This window comes from Chironomus tepperi, unplaced genomic scaffold (assembly GCF_022539635.2).
Source record: "Chironomus tepperi strain 1889 unplaced genomic scaffold, CSIRO-AGI_Ctep_v1 contig_335, whole genome shotgun sequence".
NCBI lineage: Eukaryota > Metazoa > Arthropoda > Insecta > Diptera > Chironomidae > Chironomus > Chironomus tepperi.
The window spans coordinates 3,548,087-3,569,051 of NW_027226457.1; the positions used below are offsets into that span (position 1 = coordinate 3,548,087).

Sequence of the window (20,965 nt, forward strand, 5' to 3'; positions counted from 1 at the left end):
GAGTTGGGATGAAAGCCATCTTTTCGTAGATTATGTCAGGAAATTGATTAATTTGACTTTAAGTGATCTTGAAGATTGGGACAAAATTGAAATTTAAATGAGCCAATTTATACAGATCTTGCCAATATTTTATGGCATGAGTTCTTGAGATGCTAATATTGCAGATCTATATCACATCAAAATTCTCTCCTACTCATTTATTGCTCATAAAATAAAAAAAATAATTGCTGTCAAAAAATGTCAATCTTTTTTATAAATCTTCATCCCATGTCAATGATTCTTATTAAAAATTGATAAATTAAACCTTGACTCAATAAAAAAAAAATAAAGAAAGTTCCTCAACAAGACTTTCCAAGGAAAACCTTTAAATACAATCATTTTTCCACCTACGCCTTTAAATGAATTTTAATGAACGATTGAAAATAATACCCATGAGAATATTACATCGCCTCGATACTCTTATATTCGACTTAGTCTACAAATTCTTATTCTTATTTTTCGTTCTATTTTTCTTTTTTTAAACATAAAGAAATAATTTTGTAAAGAAATATATATAGAGCTATAGCCGTAGAGCTTAAATTTATGTGAATAGGAGTAGAAATATTATGCATCACGAGACACACAAATGGATCTGAATGCTACACCAAGTTATGTTTTTTGAAAGACTATTATAGCAAGTATACATTAGAGCATAACTTCCTAAAGCATTCAAATATTTTTCTGCTGGAAAATGAAGAAATGAATTCATATATACTACGGCCTACATACCCTTAGGATACAAAAGGAAAGAATAATATATATAAAAAATGTTGAATAAGCCTGTTGAATTTTTTGTTCTGATAAATGCTCCTTCTCACCATTTTTCTCGATTACCACACTTTTATGAACTCGGCTCGACATTTCCGCCGGAAATTTGTGGCATGCTCCTATTCTTGGAAGATCAATATTATGCTTTAAGAGGAAATGAAAGAGATTTTTCAAGAAATTGAGTTGTGGATCAGACAATTTGATTCTAATTTTATGTTGCGTGTCAAGCATCAAGCATAATTAAAATTTTGACTAAACTGATCTTTCCTTGGCTTTTAGACTATGTTAAGAACAACAGAGCTTTAAAGTCTTGAAAATCGATCGACTTCACTTACGACTGTTGCTAAATTTATATCCTGCGTATAATATATTATGCAGCAAACTATCAGAACGAAGGTACGAGCCAAATTCACAAAAATCGCATACAAACATTCCCTTATTATTATTTCACTTATTTCATAGAAGGAGAAAAGAAAAGAAACAATGCGAAAGCGCCAAAAAAAAAACGAGAAAGAAAAGAATTTATGTTGTGAATTCAATTTTTTACCCTCACAGCATAGTAATGTTATAAGGATATCACAATAAAATCCATGAAATATTACTTGCGCAAATTGGATATCACATACATGTTGCATTTATAATTTAATGTCAAAAAATAATTTACGATTTACGACAAGCGCAAGAAAAAAAAAAATGAGGAAATTGAAATAACAATAAAGACGTATACATTCATAGATGAAGTATGAAGTATAAGAAAAAGAAACAGGGAGAAAAAAAAATGCTCATAAAATGTTATTAATTTCCTTTAATATTTGATGACATAAACGAACAAGCACGACAAGCCACAACTGAGGCAAGAAAAAAAAAGCTTTTATGACGAAAAAAGTACATTTTTTTGTATCAAAAAAGATTATTAAGAGTATACATAAACACATAATACACAGCACTAAAGGAAATTAAAAACGTTCAAACAATGTGAATTTATATTTCTTGTATAAATAAATCCTAATCTCTAAAGAAAAAAGTCAAATAATAAAAAAACACAGTATCAACATCAATTCCGCCCACAAAGACTTTTTTATTCATTCAGCATGTTTTTCTCTCTTCTCTCTCAACTTGCATGTGTCTGCTGTTCCCATTTCCTAAGGGGCTGATGCTAATAACTTGCGCTCTTTTATTAGCCTTTTTCATATAAAGTTATGCTACTTTTATGAGGTTTATAACACTTTTGCCTGTATATATATTTTTTAAGGAACTAACAAGAAGAGTTTAAGGAAGTATCGAACGAGAACCATAAATACAACAGAGACTTCATCCCATAAATATCCCCTCTACTTCTCTTATTCATTCCCTTCTGCAGCATCATTCTCATTAATTTACTCTTAATGCAAAAAAATACAAACAGGACAAAGAAGCAAAAGAATCATCCATCATGCACAAAAGAAGGACACGATTTATAAAAGAATGAGAAAAAAAAAGCTTCTCATTTGACATTCAAAATAAGATGATAAGCAAGAATTGTTGGAAAATAGAAGGAATAAATAAATAAAGTTAATCCATTATAAATCAATTCATGGTAATCAGCAAGGATGGATTATAACATTTTGATTCCATAAGATTATATCCAATTGTCTACAATAAATCTAATTTTTTTTTTTTTTTACAGTACTTCTTGACTTATTGATTGTATTATTTCAATTGCCTATACAAAGTATATTCTGAACAGCCTAACAAGTACATTTTACCCTCCCATTCTCGATAATAAACGCTTGTTCTGTATCGCATTGCAGGGGCGTAATCAAGCGGATGTGTTTTCGTGACAAATTACTTCTCGGTCATGGACATTAAAGATGAGAATTTGTATCTACAAATTTGTAAGATTTTGTGTCTATAATCCCAAGTACGCTCATGTCACATTGGCTTTGAATCGAAATGAAACGACATATAAGAAGTTACGGAAAAGAACTTTTTTTTTCCTTCATTCAGGTTCTTTCTACTTTTTTGATGATGATGATAATGCTGCTGATGATGTTGTAAGAAAAGCATATTTCGATCGATAAGATTTTCTGTCATTCAGAACGAAATTCACTTTTTTTTTTTGTTGTGTGTGCCTTACCTCTCATTCAAAAAGGAAATAAATGAAAGAAATGTTGAGTAGGCAAGTACAAGACGCACAGATTAAATAAAAGTTTTTTCTTCCTTTTTCTTAAAAAAGTTTGCGGAAATATGTTGCGTTCGACGAAAATGAGATAATTTGAAATGAAATTTAATTTAAACTTGAAAACTACGCAGTATATACCGATCAAAAAAATATTATTATATCCTTGAATCGTGGCATTTAAAGATGATATAAAACCACAGCGCCTACATTTTATTCTTTATTAAATATTTATGAGATTCGTAAAAAATACAGCAGAAATTTATGATTGGTGTAAATTTTCAGCCCTAGAAACTGACAAAATGCAACTCAAACCCAAAGAAAGCAGCACAAAAAGAAAAATGATTCGTTCACTCAATTTCTACGTTTCTGTGTTATTGTCAAATTGATAACGATTTAGCTTATTCCATACTTCTTATTTATGTGTAATTTTTTCCTTTTGTAACATGAACGTCATCGCTAAACGTTCCTCACTCTAGTCTATTCCAAATATACATTATACATGTATGTGAATAAGAAAGCAATAATATAGATTTAAGCAGTGTCTGCTGAACTGTATGCTATGAATTCTAGGAATGGATCAACATTCTTACGAATGTAAAAGTATCAAATTGCTTATTTGTATTCTGAGACTAAGCACAGAATAGCAACTACCCTAATCTTAGTCACTGACATATGAACACAATTGAGAATTAAAATTCTGACTCAAAACAGCATAAGAACAAAATAAAAGTTCGACAGCACTACAAAACATACATTAAATGAAGAAATCCGATTTCTCATTATTACTTTTTACATTCACGTTCACGAGCAATCGATTTCTATATCAAGAAACATTTGAATTTTTCCTTTTTTTTCTCTCTTATGCTACTTCTGCTATTGCTTTTTTCTGCTTTCCTACTTTATAAGAGTATTACGAGGGTTATCACTTTTGCTTTAATTAATCTTCAACAATCCATTTTATTCGTCGTCAAGAGGATTCTCGAGGATGTGAAAGGAGCTCGTTTTCCTCCCCGAACCAGAAGTGGAGGAAAAAAAGTAAATGATAAGTAGAAGAGGGAAAAAGCACAAAGAAGAAGTAAAGATTGAGAGAAATGGGAAGTAAATCTTGAAAATACGATGAAGGTATTCAAAAAACGGCGAGAGAGTCTGACTCGACCAGCAATAGCAATAATAAAGGTTGAAGGATAAAATAAAAAGGCATTTTTCACTCACCGAAACAATAAGAATCCAATTCCAGTTACCGCAGCTCGACGAACATCATCGTTTACGTCCGAAACCTTTTTTTATGCATGTGAATATGTGGAAATAAAGGCAAAAGAAAAATAAAGAAAGTTATAAAAATTTTCAGCATATAAAATTTGCCAACATATAAAGAAGATATGGATGGCACAAAAGAACGATTTTTTGTGGATTGAATTTTCATTTGTGAGATATTTCACATGAAAATGTCAGAGATGAACAGGATTGGAATAAGGTAGGTATGTTTATGAAGGAAATATTACATAAAAGTTTAATGAGTTTTCACACAGTCGAGGATCTAATTTATCCTCAACTAGAAACTGCTTCCGCAAGGAATGACGTGAATGAAATTGAATAATGTGTTACTTTTCTTAATTATACTCAAATGCTTCGGGTATTGTTCTTTTTAAAAATTGTTTCAATTCCCATCAACAACAAAAAAAACTTCTGTAGAAGCTGATCGAGATGGATAATTAGTAACTTTTAAAAATTTATCCACAATTTGTTATTTAAAATTCTGTTGATTAACAATGACTGAAACTTTTTCATGAATGCGGGTTTTGCAAGAGCTGTTTCTCTTTAATCTCCTAAACTTTTTCATTGTGAAGGATAATAAATTTATCTGGATGATGAAAAGTTCTTTAAAACTATGAAAAAGAATATTTAAAGTTTCAAGCTTTAGGGAATCCACACAAGTCCTTCAATCATCAAATACCATTCCATCCACAACCAGGAAACTCATCTAAGAAAATTATACATTAAAAATTATTTACTTACAGCAACATGAAGCAACTTTCTGATTGCTTGATTATTTCCAGTACCGCAATATGCCATTGCAATTGTGTACATTCCACTTCGTCTCAAAACCGGATCTTTATCATTAGACAAACTCGTGACAAGTGCATCACTCTCCTCCAATCGATTAAACATAGTTAATGAGATGCCGACAGCTAAACCACGTAAAATTTTCTCATGACCTGTAAAAAGTATTATAGATAGGGTAAGTAGAGTGAATCATCATTTTTTTATATTATTGTGTATAAATATAGAATAAAACTATGTGGCAAACCATATTTCAGATTTAGGCAACAGTTCAAGTTTGAATAAAAAAAATCAATAATCCAAAGTTTTATGTATTTTTGGACGAACTTTATGTGCTGTGCTGTGTTTGCCAAAAAGTTTTATTTTAGTTTACCGTAAAGCAGCAACAAAAAAAATTATTTTAAATTTGCTACCATATATTTACAAAAAGATAGCGTATCTGGATAGTGATGTAGTGCTAAATTTCATGAAATGATTCATCAAAATTTGGACATAAAGTGAATATCTGTTGGTAAACTTCTTACATGACTTGAGAATCTTTTTGATGCTCTATAAAGAAACCCCTAAGAGACATTGAGTATAATCATGTAATTGAGCGTGCTCATGAGTGCACTCAATCAATGTAATTGAACATGCTGCTTGTCTATTCGCTAACTTGGAGGTACTCACTGAGAAAATTCACAATAACGCTTTTGAGCTTCATGTCATGAGTGAATAATCACAAACTTAAGGTGCTAAAATCACAGAACTCAAAGTCGACTCGAATTTCATATGGAACTGAATCTACTTGAGTCGAAACCTAATCCGAGTCAACTTCAAGCTCAGCATAATCAAAACTAAATAATTCAGTTCCTTCAAAGTCAAAGTATTCTTCCGTCATTTCCCATCTAAACTTAAACTGATCCAGATAAGCTCCTTGATGTTTATACAGATATAAAAATGTTCTATTTCATCTCATGATGATGAGAAACTTTATCATAAAATGTAAAATTTTATATTTAGGTATTACTTTAACTGAAAAAAGTGGTTTTTCTTACCTGTTTCTTGTGCATACTAAATACATGAAATGTATATGGATCCAGTTGAATTCAACATAAATTTGTCAAACAAATTTATTCATTTAGTACATGAAATGAAATATAAATAAAAAGTAAGAATAAATGAGTAAAAAATGCTAGACACTCGGTTTACATGCTTAAAAAATAAATAAAAAAAATTTTTCTGCTGTTATTTATGGAAAATGTAATAAATTGAGATTTTATGTACAATTGACGCTGACGTCTGACAGGGATAAATAATAAAAAAAAATACATCCAACAATCTGAAACAATTCTGTTCCAGTGTAACAATTGTTACACACATAGCACATTTTTTGTATGCCATCGAACTCAAATGTACATTTAATTAAGCTCTGTTAAAAAAAATTCAGTTTATTATTATTGTTCCTCTCCTCATCCACATCCACACACATACATAGTTTGCACATTTTACATTCATGACCGCTTAATCCACTGACTGACGTTTATGTATTTTTATATATTTTCAAGTACTCTGTTCTAGAAATGCGGAACTTCATGTACACTTTGGGCAGGTTGGTTGACATGCTAATACCATTTTAATTGGAAATTTTTTCAGAGGAAAGCTTGTGACATGGACAATGCTTGTTAATGGCACTTAAGGATGTTGGAATTTATAAAAAACACATACAATAACTGGAAACAATTAGAATGAGGGGAAACAATTACAGAATTTTAAATAAGCTGATTTGTCGAGACAGATTAGGGACACGATTTGGTCATCCGCGGCTTTATGAAGGATTGTTAATGTCGGCAGAAGGATTTTTATGTTAAGCATAACTCGAAGACGACTCGAATTTTTATGCAGCCGAATTGACTTTAGACGACTTTTACATAAAAAATCCAAGTCGACATCGACCTCTGGCCGGCGTAGACGCAAAAAGCAGTAGACCTGCGAATCTGATTGCCCGCTAGATTTTAAAATCCGGATATAAATCTCAGATTCAACTGTTAATCATTTTTCATTCTCAATTCATCAAAATTAGCATAAAATTCATCATTAATTTTAATTTCAAGCATCTACTTTGAGGAACTAAATTATTCAGTACAAGTTATTAGAAAAATCATTTCCAGTTTTAATACCTCTATCAAAAATATGCTGTCTACATTGAAAGCAAGCCTGCACATTTATTAAATATTCAAATTCAATTAAGATGATAATTACTCTAAACGAGTAATGCACCACAGACAGCAGCCTATGCTTATCACTCCAACTAGGATGTTAACAACATTTTTAAAAAAAATTGAACGTTCCCTCGTGAGCTTTACTACAATAATAAATCTCCTGTGTATAAAAGTATTTTTTTTACAGCGCTGTTCATTTTGTTTCACTTCTTTTACATGCACATGTGAGGTATAGATGGTTTATCATATTTCCATCAAGAAAAACTTTTTTTTTCAACCAAACAACAGCAAAGCAAAAAAAAAAGTTTTTTTTTCCTTTTTTTTGCTTTCTCCTTTAACCACACGCGCTTCCATTGTTGCAGTAAATTTAAGCACAAGCATTTGAAAATGAATACAGGAATGGTTTATTGTGATGAAAAATATTGGCGGTTTTTGTGCTAGAAGCAATGTTTTGTGAAAATTGACTTGGTAGTTTAATGGAGTGAGGATTTTAGACAGGGATTGAGTACCTTATTGTTTTTGGCCATTGTTCATCTGCTAACAATCACTTTACTTCACTTCGCTGGATGTATAGATCAAGTGTAACTCATGCCATCAGCTAGCAATCTCCATTAATTATAAAAGATGAACAATTACTTCCAATAGCCTTCAAAATTACATCTTGCACTTAAATTCAATTCCTTCATGTCACTCCAAACAATATTTTACATTAATAAGCACAAAATCCTGAATACCGAGATCCTAAACGCTCTCTATTCACTCAATATTCAACAATCTTATCAAAATTTTCAGCACGTTTGTGTGGCACTTTCTCTATTCATGAAAAATCATTCAGAGGAAGCAAAAAATTCGATAGATAATTGCAAAGAATTGAAGGCAGATATTGCCTTGACGTCAATGTCCGACTATTCTTCATAAGAGCTTTTTTTCAATTTTCCATCCAAGATTCGCCACACACATTTCATATTCTATTCAACGCATGCCAATCGGTAATACTGTTGATAATAGAATAAAAAATGGTATAGTGTATTCAACAGCCATTAATACGATTTTGGGATTTTCAATTTCCATTAAAGAGAATTTTTATAAAATTTTATGGATGAATTATGGAAGGAAATTGGAAGCCACAGGAGATGTGTTTATTTTTTTGTAAGATTTTCTTAGAATTTCACTTAAATGATTTTTAACTTTACTTTTTGGAAGGCATTCAATCATGATTAGAATGGTGTTTGTGGAATCAGATGCCATATATCCACAGCAAGAGATGCTTGCTGCTGATGACGTTCAATTTTTAAAGGAGAAACTAAAAGTTCAATTCTGAATTTCTTGCTTGTCCATGAATAATTTATTAAAAAACTACATCCAAAATTGTACATACAATGACATCAAGCAGGTCCACAAACTGTATAGGTCCAGATTCACAAACTGTTTAATTAAAAGATGCAATCTACCCAAATTATACGAAATAAATGCAATTAAAGCAAGTAAAAGTCTATTCAAAAATCAAAGTACAACCAAACAAGAACAAAATAAAAGAAAACTTATTTATTCCTGAATACAGGCAGGCAACAGGTGAAACACAAATAATTTCATAATTTTCTTTCTCTCCTCAAAAAGCTTCCACCGTTGAATGCTCTATTTTTCAACATCAGTGAATACAAAATTGTGAGGTAAAGTTTCATGTCGGAATTAATTTAAATTTTATCAAGCACAGAAACGTTGAGTGTCAGAATACTTCAAAGATTGTTATGACTGTTTAGAATTCAATACAATGCTTCATCTGCTTCCGATATTAAGGCAGGAAAAAAGGGGGATGTTCTGTCGTAATGGTTTAGTGTTTATGGATTTCCCATGAGCTCTACACCGAGCTGCACTACCATGTAAATTCTTTAAAGCTTGTTTCTATTCTGTAGCTGATATCTCAATTGACATCATTCATGGACGTCCCCGAACGAGAAGATTTAACTTAAAAAAATCGTAAATTTAAACTGATTTGAAAATTTAGCTATTTTGTTACTCACGTAACACTCAAGAAACGACATTTGATATCGGCACATAGTCTTTCTTATGGGAGTAGATAGGAGGGGAAAAAGGAAATAAAAAATAAAATATTTCCATTAAAATGGAATTCCATTCCGAAAAAAAGTGCCATCAAAATGTCTATTGAGGGAAAATAAAATATAATTTTCTTTCTATTTCTCAATTCACTTTGCCTTTATGCTTTTTCTCATAAGACATTTATATTCCCAAAAAAAAAAGCAGCCTGACAATAATATTGTAATATATGTGACTATGTGGTAAAATGACTGAATGACTGATTTCATGCTTGAATCTTTCTTCTATTGACTTCTTCAAGCTCAAATTTACTCACTATTATCAAAGTTCATCCAAAAAAAAAGTAATCCAGCAACAGAGTAAAGCCACCCTTTTTTCCAAATCGTTTATTTCGGATTCAGTATAGACGATTATTTTTTTTTTGGTACATTTTTAAATTTAGAACTGTTTTAATCGAAAAAGGTATACAGAAGGCCCACCCCATTTAAAATAAGAATCTAAGCTAATGTCTTTTTAGAGAAATTCGTAGCCCTTTCTATTTTGGCTCTAGTACTCAATCTCGAGTAGTCAACCTCATCAGAATTCGTAACCGTTCTATAATTTTGTTTAATTTACATTAAACTTTATTAACTTTTTTTGAAGCATAATAATCGAAATGAAAGCAATAGGAGAAGTTCTGAGAAGCATTTTGTGTTATTTTTTTTATTGGTCTACACCCTAAAGAATTACAAAATGAAAACAGATCGATGGATTGACATCATTGAAATGTGAGAAGAATGTTGTATTAAGGCTCATCATTAATATAGCAGATTATCAGTTAATTAATCAATTTATAATGAAATTCACAAAGTTTACTTTAATCCTTTTTAAAGAAATTTAATTAATCAATTAAGGCTTCTATGCAGAATTCAGGGCAGAGCTAGAAGCCGACTTGAATATTGTATGGAGTCGATTCGACTCGATTTGACCTTTTTCTGTACAAAATCTAAGTCTACTCGACTCCACACTCAGATTTTGTATGCAAAAAAGTCGAATCAAGTTGACTCAACTCCATACAAACATCTGACTATACCCGAGTCGACTCAACTCCGTCCAAAATCTGAGCAGACTCGACTCAACTCCATACAAAATCTAAGACTCAAATCGACTAAACTTCAAACAAAATCTGATTAGACTCGAGTCAACTCGATTCCATACAAAACCCAACTCTACCCCAAACCTAATTCATATCAACTTCTAGCTCTACTTCTACGAAATGGTTCTATACTAGAATTGCTAAACAAATATCATGCGTACTAATTTGATTTCGGCAAATTTAATATATATGTTTGGGTATTTTTATGTGTTCCTTAATATTCAACAAGTCTTGTTTTTACAGAAATTATATTAAAGACTTTCAACTTTCTATATAGGCAGAGACAGAAAAGCGAGTTAAATTTCTCCATGTTATGCAAATTTTATGTGAATACTAAGCACATATTTGAAGTGTACTTTAGACACCGACTGATTGGACATTGATATGGCAAATGTTACAGTTCGTCAATTATTCACATTCTCCAAAACATCAAGTATCATTCAAAAGGAAGTATGCGCCTCATTCCTTTAATCCAAGAGGAAAAAACTTCAAAACTTCAGGAATTGATTTTTCTCCCAACAAAAAGTGATTGCTTATTGAAAATTGTTATAGGCATATAAAATTGCTCAATTTGGGAAGCTTTATAAGCTCATTAGCAATCATCGAATAAATTTTTTACCCTATTCTGTTGATTTTCTGACTTCCATTATTTGAGATAAAATAGATTCAACAGAAAAAGGGGTTTAATTAGGCAGCACATAATTCCACTGTATTACATTCATCATATAAGTTTGGTTTCGTGGCATCATAAGCACAATGAAACCACAATAAATCCTATTTGAAGTTCAGTAAAGCTAATTAATGTGTGGCTTTTATGCTTTTGCTTGTTTACCTTCATTAAATGTAATCAAGGCTAATTTAAAGACTGAGGATGGACTTGTGGAACATAAATTATTTAAAGCTAGACAAAAATATATTTTATTTATATTGTCTGTTATAAGCAGAAGTTCCAATGATTTCTTTATTTTGTGCTATTGTTGTTGAGTACACTTCAGAAGCTTCAGATTATAATTTCAAATTCTTTCAAGTTCCTTCTCTTATTTTTATATTCATTCTTCACCCAAACCCATCTCACATTAACTACCGTTCATCTCACGACGCGCACCCCTCCAAGTCAGGTTGAATTTAAATTATGCAAAAAGGCTAAAAAAATTCTCTGTAGGGAAATGGAGCGCGCAAAGCTAGTTTTCTATCTTGATAAGGTGGAAGAAAAACTCTAAACAAAAAAAAAATGTGATTTTAGATGAAAATTTATGGCGCATTTGTGCCACGATCAGATACCAAATTGTTTGTAGAGCAACAATGTAACTTTATTAGCTTGAGTAAAGGCAAAAATATTCGCAAGTTAAATGATGCAGTAATTTTTAAATGATTTTTTAGGAAGCACAACTTTCGATTATTTAACAATGCCTACAGAAATGCTTTTTGTTGTTTTATGTTCGTGATAGAAATGAGGACATGAAGAACATGAAAAACATAAAATCACAATGTTTTTCATGTTATCAAATAATGATCAATTAGGAAGGAGTTTCATAATAAAAAATTGACCCAATTAATCTGAAAAATATTCGGTCTCTAAACAAATGAAATTGATACTTTTAGGAACATCAGAGATATATTCAAATTTAAAGATCAGAAATTGAAGTCAGGTCGGTTAAAACCGAATAAAAAGCATTTCTAAAAAGCCATTGAAAAAGCATTTCAGTTAGTTGAACTGTTCTGGACATAAAATTCTAAGAGTTTGTATAATGCCTAATTAGACTTTGAAGTATAGTAACTTCAAAATTCAGGTATATCGATGGGTTTGCTGGCTGACTAGCTTGTCGATAATATAGTATTTTGAGCTTATTATACCTTAAAGTTTAGCAAAATATGACATAGAATTCAAGTTGCAGAGTCTTAGCACAGAACAGTTCTAATTAATGAAGTACTTATTAATAACGTTCGTTCAAAGCTGGTCAGGAGCCTTGGACGAATTATGAGGAACAACCAAAAACTGCAAGCTTGTGCATCTAAAATGATAAAAATGCTACCCAACAATTCTTGAACCGAACCATACTTTCTAAAATGATGGGTGGCTTATTTCAGCCAATAAAGTACAAAAAGGGTTCTAGCCGAAGAAATTGCCATCAAAGCCTGCCCCCCTTCTTTAACGACGTAATAAAGTCAAAAACCCATTTCAAACTATTATTCAAGTTATGAGTTCAACAAAATTTCTATGTATATATTTTCATATCAGAAAAGACAGAAAGATAATGGTTACCGAGAGGATTAAGGGCGATGCAACATTAAACTTTTTTACTTTCTATCCAGTTTGTATCAAGAAAGAGAAGAGAAAAAAAATATTGAAAATTACAAAAAAGAAACTTTTCGTTCACTTCTCGTCCGCATCGTTGTGGGATCGCTTTTTTTCCATTGTGGCAATTTTCCGCAACTTTTTTTTCCCTTTCGCATCATTGAATTAAAGGCAGCAATATATATAAAAAAAAGCGTCTGATTCGGAAGTAAAAATCGATTGCACTCATAAATTATATAAAATAAAGTGGTACGTAACTTTTTTTCCCATCCACAATTTCCTTATAACTTTCTCAATTTTGTACTTTTGTTGAGAGAAATTGAAATTAAGTTAGTTATATCTTGATGTTGTTTTTTAAGTACTCTGACTCAATATATTGATTGCAAATTTATGTAAATTGTCATCGAATAGACAGCGAGTAAATATATATACAGGAAGGAAGCAGTCCTCATCAACTTATCATCGAATTGAGGGTCGCAGAATAGCGGTAAGGACAAACTTTAATTGGCAATGTTGTTTCAATTCTCTTTCTCACTCATCTTTGCAGTTATCACAACAACCTTAGGTATAGCATTTGAATAATAAAAGCTTATTTCATTCTCTCATTTACTTTTTTTTTATAATCTCGCGTATGAGAAAGAAAAAAAGCAATTTAAATAGAATCATTTTATAGACCATGGTCTTTTTGTGAATAGGAAATGCAGTTAATTGAAAATGCGGTTTGTCTATGTTATTTAAAAGCTCATGAATGAAATATAAAATGCATTAAGGAGAGCCCTTTATGTCAAAGGATACTAGATGTAATCTTGTAATGAATCAGTCATTGAATTTTTGAATAAGATCCTTTGAAGCATGGCTAGATGCATTGATAATTTAGAATTTAGGAATCTACAAGCCAACATTCTCATTTTCGAAGTATTTGGAAGATTACAATCTGCGGCTTAATACCGAAATGTCGCTCAAATAAGTATTTCGGATCTCACTGTATTGACTATAAGACTCTAAAGCTTCCTTACTTGCGAAATACTTGTGCAAATAAAAATTTTCATCTTGACAATTGAATCATATTCATGAGTTCATGCATGCGAAATCCATGACATATTTTATATCTGTGACAAAAGTCTTTGATGCTATTTCTTTGATCTCTATCTAGTCGGTTGAATATAAATATCTTGAAAACAATGCATAATATGTCCAAGTATTTTCAATTTCCAATGAATGTATGATTGTTGTTTAGCTTCATTCAGCCATTAATTCACTTTGTGGATTTGAAGCACTGTATTGTAGTGTAAACAAAAATCAAAAAGCAGTCATTCTTCCTGAACAAAAAATCATCAAGCCGTAAATTTGGACGCTTCTGTTGACAGTATAGGACATAGACAAATATTTTCCTTAAAACTCAGTCTTTCGGATTTTGAAACAATCTTTAATGACTTCATAACTTGTCCTTTTTTCGGTTATAGTCTTAACACATCCACAAACATTACGATGATAAGTTTCACCTTTGACCGCTATACCGAATTTAATGGCGGTTTACGCTAAAGTGATTTTTTCCATTTCTTTGGTCTGATAAAAAGTAAAATTGAGACCGTAAAATGAAAATATTTGATGTAAAAACTGTAACTCTGTGTATAAAATGCTCATAAATCATCTAAAGGGAGAAAAATATAAAAAAAAACCTTTTTCTGGCCTCAAAGACATTTTAAAGCTCTTTCTCTTACTTCCATTCCTCGTTGACATCAAAATTCATGACCATTTCGAAAGCATTTCATAATTTAAATTGCTTGGTGTCGTTTTTGAAAATGGATTCTTTATATATATATCATATCGTAGGTGTGTGAGTATGTGGGAGAGCTTGAGAGGTAAAAGGTAAAGAACAAACATTTTCAATTGCTTTAATGCTTTCACCAAAAATTTGAAGCAACAATTAGAGATGATGAATGTTTTTGGCGCAATTCTGTCAGGCGATGTCAGAAATTTATTAGATTTTTTATATGGCACATAACGTTTGGGAGGATTAAGATGGAATAATGGCAACTGGCAATACCTGTGTCAGATTTACTAGAAACTTGAATGAGATTTCAGCAGAAAAGGATGTGAATCGGTTTGAGATTTTGGTTTTGACCAGGTATTGGATTTGTCACAGACAGAGATGCAGTCTGTCAGTTGTATGTGGTCCACAGACACTTAGTGATCAACCTGAATCCTAACTTAGCTTGATAATTTGAGTAGAGACCGATTAAAGCGCAATGTCCAGACTTTTTGACCCACGAATCACTTTGATTTCAGAAAATTAATCCCGCTACTCCATTTACTACCCAAGCTTGTTCTACGTCACTCCAGTTCAGACAACTCTGAATCATATTACTCATACAAATCTATTTATGAATCATAGACGAAAGTGCCCAAATGTACACATAAAAAAAAAATCAAATTATTCACCCAAAAATATTCGTTTTGCTCACAAATAATCTACCAAATTGCGTCAATAAGAACAGAACACGGTGATGATTGTGCCCACATAGAATTATGATGAGTTGCAGAAAAGTTCTTTATTATTGTAGCAAAGAAGTAGAAAACAAAAAAAAAAGTTGAGCTGCAAATTATAACGAGTCATGAGTGAAAACAAATTTATTTCCATTTTTTATATTTTGCTCCAAGCTTCCGGAGGACGGTGATTGGAAAGGAGCATAAAATTTGCGTGAGGATAAAGTAGAATGTACAAAAAATAATGATAATTAGTATCCGCTTTTTTTCTCGCTCTAAAATTACACAAGTTTTGAAATAAATTTCCCATGTCCCTTTTTTATTAATTTTCATTTACGTAAATTTTGTCAGATTTACTGAAGATGAGTCAGCAGGAATTGATTCGTGTGTGGTTAACAAAAAGAGAATGTTATGAATGACTTTTTGGGGCTTTATGAAGCTTTAATTAATGGGTTGAGTTTATGGGTTCTCGATGTCGATGACCGAGATCGAAACTACACGGGAAGGACTTAGTCCCGGAAAATTGTCGAGACCGAGACTTCAGGAAACCTTAGTTGCGGTCAGAACTAGAAGTCGACTAGGATTTTGTATAGAAAAGTCGACTCGACTCCATACAAACATCAAGTCGACTTTGTGCTCTGTTTATGACATGATGGATGATAATTCCCTTCTCTTTAGGTACAGCGCATTGCATTGCAATGAAGAATATGATAGAATTGAGTAGACTGTTCGTTCCACAATGCTAATTAGCACTTAACCAATGCAAAAAAAAATCATCGAATATTTTAAAAACCGTATACGGCCGTATGGTAAATAAATGGTAATTAAAGCTCAGCTCTTTTATTAAAAACTTTATAAAATCATCCGAAGGATACAAGGTTTTTTTTATTCAGCGTTTAATTAGTACCCGAATGCTCATTTTTATTATTGTTTGAATAAAAATTCACTGATTAATAAAAAGTTAAAATGAGATACAATTCGCTTCTTTTTTCATTGTTTCAGTTCCTTTACTTTCGTCCCCATTCATTAATCAATTAAAGAGCTCCTCCCAAAACTTTATCAGATTTCGTTTTTGCAGTGAATGAAAATGACACAAAATTGAGTGACTTTAATAATGGATGGAAGGAATTAAAAAAATATTTGAATGCATTACGTTCTTGTCGTCATCATACTAACCATGTCAGATTATCATAGAGAAAAAGAGAATATAAAAGAAAAAAGGATGAATGTTCTTTTGGTCTTAGTTAGATTAAGCCTTCAACCTTTAACCAAACAGAACCCTTTTTTCCAGTTCATTTTATCATGAATAGAGTAAAAATATAATGTGATATTATATAGAAAATAAAAAAGATCGTATACGAGGAGGCATGCAACAGCTTATGGTCAGTAATGTTAAACCTAGAGGGATTAATGCTTTTTCAATTATATTTACATTGCTTTATTTGCCTCTCTATATTTTCTACGTCTCGTTTCTTTCTCTTCCTCTCTCTCTTTTTTTGCTCCCGAGATTATGAAATTAATTATGTGTCAGGCATAATGAATTAACAATCTACAAAACAGCTATGATAGAATGAGAGAGTACAATGAAGTCATGCCTTATGGGACAATAATGCTTTAAGATTGTTTTTGGAATTAAAAGGTTCGTGGGTTTTGCATTAGTGACGTTGGATTCAACTTATGAAAAGCTGCTTTAGTTATGGATTCTACTGAATTTGAGACTCAGAATTAGTAAGGCTTATTAATCTCCTTTTGAGGTCGTTTACTTATAACTTTCAGGGAGAAATGTAATTTTACGTTTTCCCGCGGACTTGCCCACATCGCAACTTTACGTCTAAAAATTTCATAGCTCATCAAACGATTTATAAAAGTATTAACATAATCTGATAGTTCAATATGGAGCACAAAAGCTTATCAAGCTAAGAATCTAATGGGCATTCAAAATGCTGGCAATAAATCGATAAAAGCATATTCTACCTAACCTAACAATCATAAAATGTCAAATAAAAAGCACAGATAATAATGTTGACTGTAAATTTATATTTATGTCTTTCTTTCTATCACCCTTATAAAATGGAAGTCTATAAAATCACAATGTCTTCTTTTTTTATTCTCAACAATTTTTCCTATTTCTGCTGCTCTTAAAAAAAATTCAATTCACGGTGTGCATGAACATTTTTTCCTCTTTTCACTCTTGATGAATACGTGTATATATGTACATTTCAATAACAATAACAACAGCAATTTTCAGGCTTTACGGTAAATATAAATAAATCAAAAAAGTCAAGAGACAAAGTTTGGAGATGAAATTTTTTTTTCATGTTGGATTCATCATACCGTAAAAATGTTCACTAAACTTCCTTTACTGTTTTATTTTCTCTGTGTTCTTCCCCACTCATTTTTTTACCTCATTCATTCTCTCTTCCTTTCGCTTTTCATTCCAAAAATAGCTTAAAAAAAGGAACTTTTGTTATTTCATATTAAAGACACAGACATTCATTTTCAAGCGTTGAGTAAAGATATTCTTAGAATCTGATTAAGATCTTTTGAAGTGTCATAAGCATTAAAAGAAATCCTTACGATACTCTTTCCTTCCTGTATGTGCATATGTACAGTATGATAAGAGGTTAAGAGCAGCAATAAGTTGTTGTCATTGAAATTATTCAAGGCGCATACGAGTGATATGAAATATGCAGTATGTTGTATGGTATTATTAGAAAATCAAATAAAGGTCAATTCTATCTATTTTCTATCAATTATTGAGGCTTGATTACAAAAATACTCATCATAAAAATTCAATGAGTTTAGCTGATGGAATCGATAATATTTGTTGTGGTTGTGGTAAGCGTGGCACAACAAAAAGGATATGAACGACCCCATCCATGGAGGTGACCTTAATAATCCATAGTCAGTGATGCTTCCACTTGAAAAAGTTTTCATCATTTTAATAAGATCAAATCTGTTAATTTTGCAAAAATTTTACGTATTTCCTTCAGAAAAAAGTGGCAGTGATCCGTAATAATTAACTTTAGCTCCACAAATTCGTTATGAACCGTGTAATTAAATACATGCTGAAAAACATCGGACGGATAATCGAATTATTTTATGAGTAAACGTAAATGCCATTTAATTAAATGAGCAAATGAACAAATTGAACATCCTTTTTCCGCTAAAACGAAGTGCTGCACCAATAAGAAAAATTGAACATCATTTTATGACTAAGAAAGATAGGAAAAATGGCAAAAGAAACTGATGATGGCATTAACTCAGAAGCGAAAAAAAAAAATAGAAAATGTTTATAAGTTTTCCTTCTCACAACTAATAAAAGTTGCTCTACTTCCCAATCTTATATACTTTTTTTTCTGCTACCTTCATTCCTTTATCAGGGAGCAGTTGTTGTCAACATTTAACTTCATAGTAGATTAATTAAAAACTTTAAGCTTTTTTCTTTTTTCTTTTCTTTTCCCATTCATTCTAGCGAAAGCTGACAAAAAAGCAGAGATTTAATTAGAAAAAATTGTTGCGTAAGTTGAACTTTTTAATGAAATAAGAAAATTTGTGAAACTCATTATTAGCGAAACTGCAGCAACATTCAGTATGAAAAAACAGAGTTGACAGGACTCCAATGTGGAGGCGCCTCCACTGGAGTCCTGACTCCAAAGTCCTGCCAACTCTGAATTCCTTTAGCATTTAAAAGGAAACAAATTAAATTTCACTTAAAGCTTTAGGATCAGCGGGTAATTTTTAAATTATCAGGCATACACATGTCTTGCGGTGTTTTCCATTATTTTAACAATGAAATAAATTTTCACCCTCGCATTTACGAGTGCTGAATTTTATTTTTTTCACTTGATTTAATCTCAAAGCGGAACAGCAGCTTTATTTTTAACAAACTAAGTTATTGGTTTTAGGCTTGGTGGTACAGAGCAAATTGATTTTGTAGTTTCTTCTTACGGGTCGGTTAGTAATTACGTTGTAATAGAAATTAGAACGGATCAAGCAGAACTTAAAGTCGACTTGAATTTTATATGGAGTAGAGTCGAATTGACTATACAAAATCCGAGTTCTGGCTCAAACCCTCTCAATTCTCTGACACAGAATTTCATAAATCTCATTCAAGGATCAGTAACTTCAGTACAGTAATATCCTTTTCATACAGCTGCACTTTCACACAGTATAGTGAATATAGTACTGTACTATGCTAGAGCTTGAAACGTTCTAATTTCAAGGACAGTACTGTACTCACTGAACTGTCGTTACATTCAGTAAGTAAAATCCTCTTAGAATCCCGAATTGGTAAGCGGTAGCCAGTGGTAGAGCTAATTTTAGACTACATCTATGGGAGACCATGGATCACAATTGATCTGAACGTTCAGCAAAGTAAGTACAGTAAGTGTAGTACTGAACATTTGGAGTGTCTGACACTGGATGTCACATAGTATTAAAAAATGGATGTAAATGAAATTGTTGGGATCCTACTCTAAACTATAGTCTGTCTACTGAGATCTGGAGAGCCTACAATCGTTAAAATGCCATTCCCCTTGATTCTCATAAGAAGCACTTTTACACGTAAAAGAAGCAAATTTAATGAAAGCTAAAGGAACTAAAGCAGCATTACTGACAAAGCGAGATGAAAAGCTAGAACTAAATTCTTGCCGACGTCATTTATGGACCATCCATCTTATCCTATAAAACCCACACAGTCCATAATGCAATAAAAGTTTAATTTATTAAAAATCGCCCCTAAAGGAACTAGTAAATTTGTGATTTATAGTTAATTGATATGGATGTGGAACAAGACCAAAACTTGCAGAATTTCTTTCCGTTTTTATATTTCTTTGTTTATTCATAATTAATGAATCCGAGGCATGGAAAGTTATTAATTTGTTTGCCGAATTCAGATGATGTAAATACATTATTATCATGGTATTATGAAGCTAATTACCTAAGTTTGTAAGATGATATTAATACGTTAATTTCGTTATTTGTTTTGTTCCAGCTTATCATTGTACGGTACACAAAAAGCAATTCATTTTATTTAATTCTAGCACTTAAGTGCCATAATATATTGCTTGGTAATGTATTAGTCTCATGTTAAGTTTATGGTTGGGTGAAAAATTCAGCGTAAATTTCGTTTTACACGTGAAATTACCTGCTTAAGTGATTTGGAGACAATTTATATCACAAACTAGCAATTTGGTATCATTTTAAGCATGAAATTCCCTTTTATGATGGTTTACCGACTATTGACAATGAGATAAATGCATGAATGTCCCAAAATTACCTCAATGAATCTACAAACATCCACAGGACATCAAACAGAAGTAAAAAAGTCAATTCATCATGCTCAAAATTTAAAAGTGCTTCATTTGCGATTTTTATGCTTCCACAACTCATTTACAGGAAATCATCAGGAATAAATTAATGAAGTTTTTCACTTTATAGTCTTCATTTACATGCCAGAAATGAGTACAAAAGCTTGATAAAAATTACAAACAATTTCCACCCCCCATTCCATCCTGAATCCACAATAAATAACATCAAATTAATTTATATTTAACAACAGGTAAGTTCCATAAATATATTATTCCATTCATTTAAGATTATTATAAATTATGTAAAGTTAAGCTTCTTTGACTTTTATACAAACTCATCATCAAATGATTGATTTAATATTTGAGCCTATGACAATGTATTATTATGCGAATATTTCTTAACACATTCACAAAATTTGTCATAGTGACGACCGCAAAATGAAATGGAAG

General features: G+C 31.5%; 1 protein-coding gene across 1 annotated transcript in view; it reads right to left on the reverse strand.

The window, feature by feature from the left end:
• The window catches only part of Rpn2 (Regulatory particle non-ATPase 2), a 72,084-nt gene that overhangs the window by 48,337 nt on the left and 2,782 nt on the right, over window positions 1-20,965 (reverse strand). The window contains exons 4-6 of the mRNA XM_070643786.1: window positions 6,067-6,082; window positions 4,985-5,184; window positions 4,181-4,245 (exon numbers count right to left, since the gene is read on the reverse strand). Of these exons, the coding sequence (XP_070499887.1) occupies window positions 4,181-4,245; window positions 4,985-5,184; window positions 6,067-6,082 (281 nt within the window). The remainder of the gene's footprint in view (window positions 1-4,180; window positions 4,246-4,984; window positions 5,185-6,066; window positions 6,083-20,965) is intronic.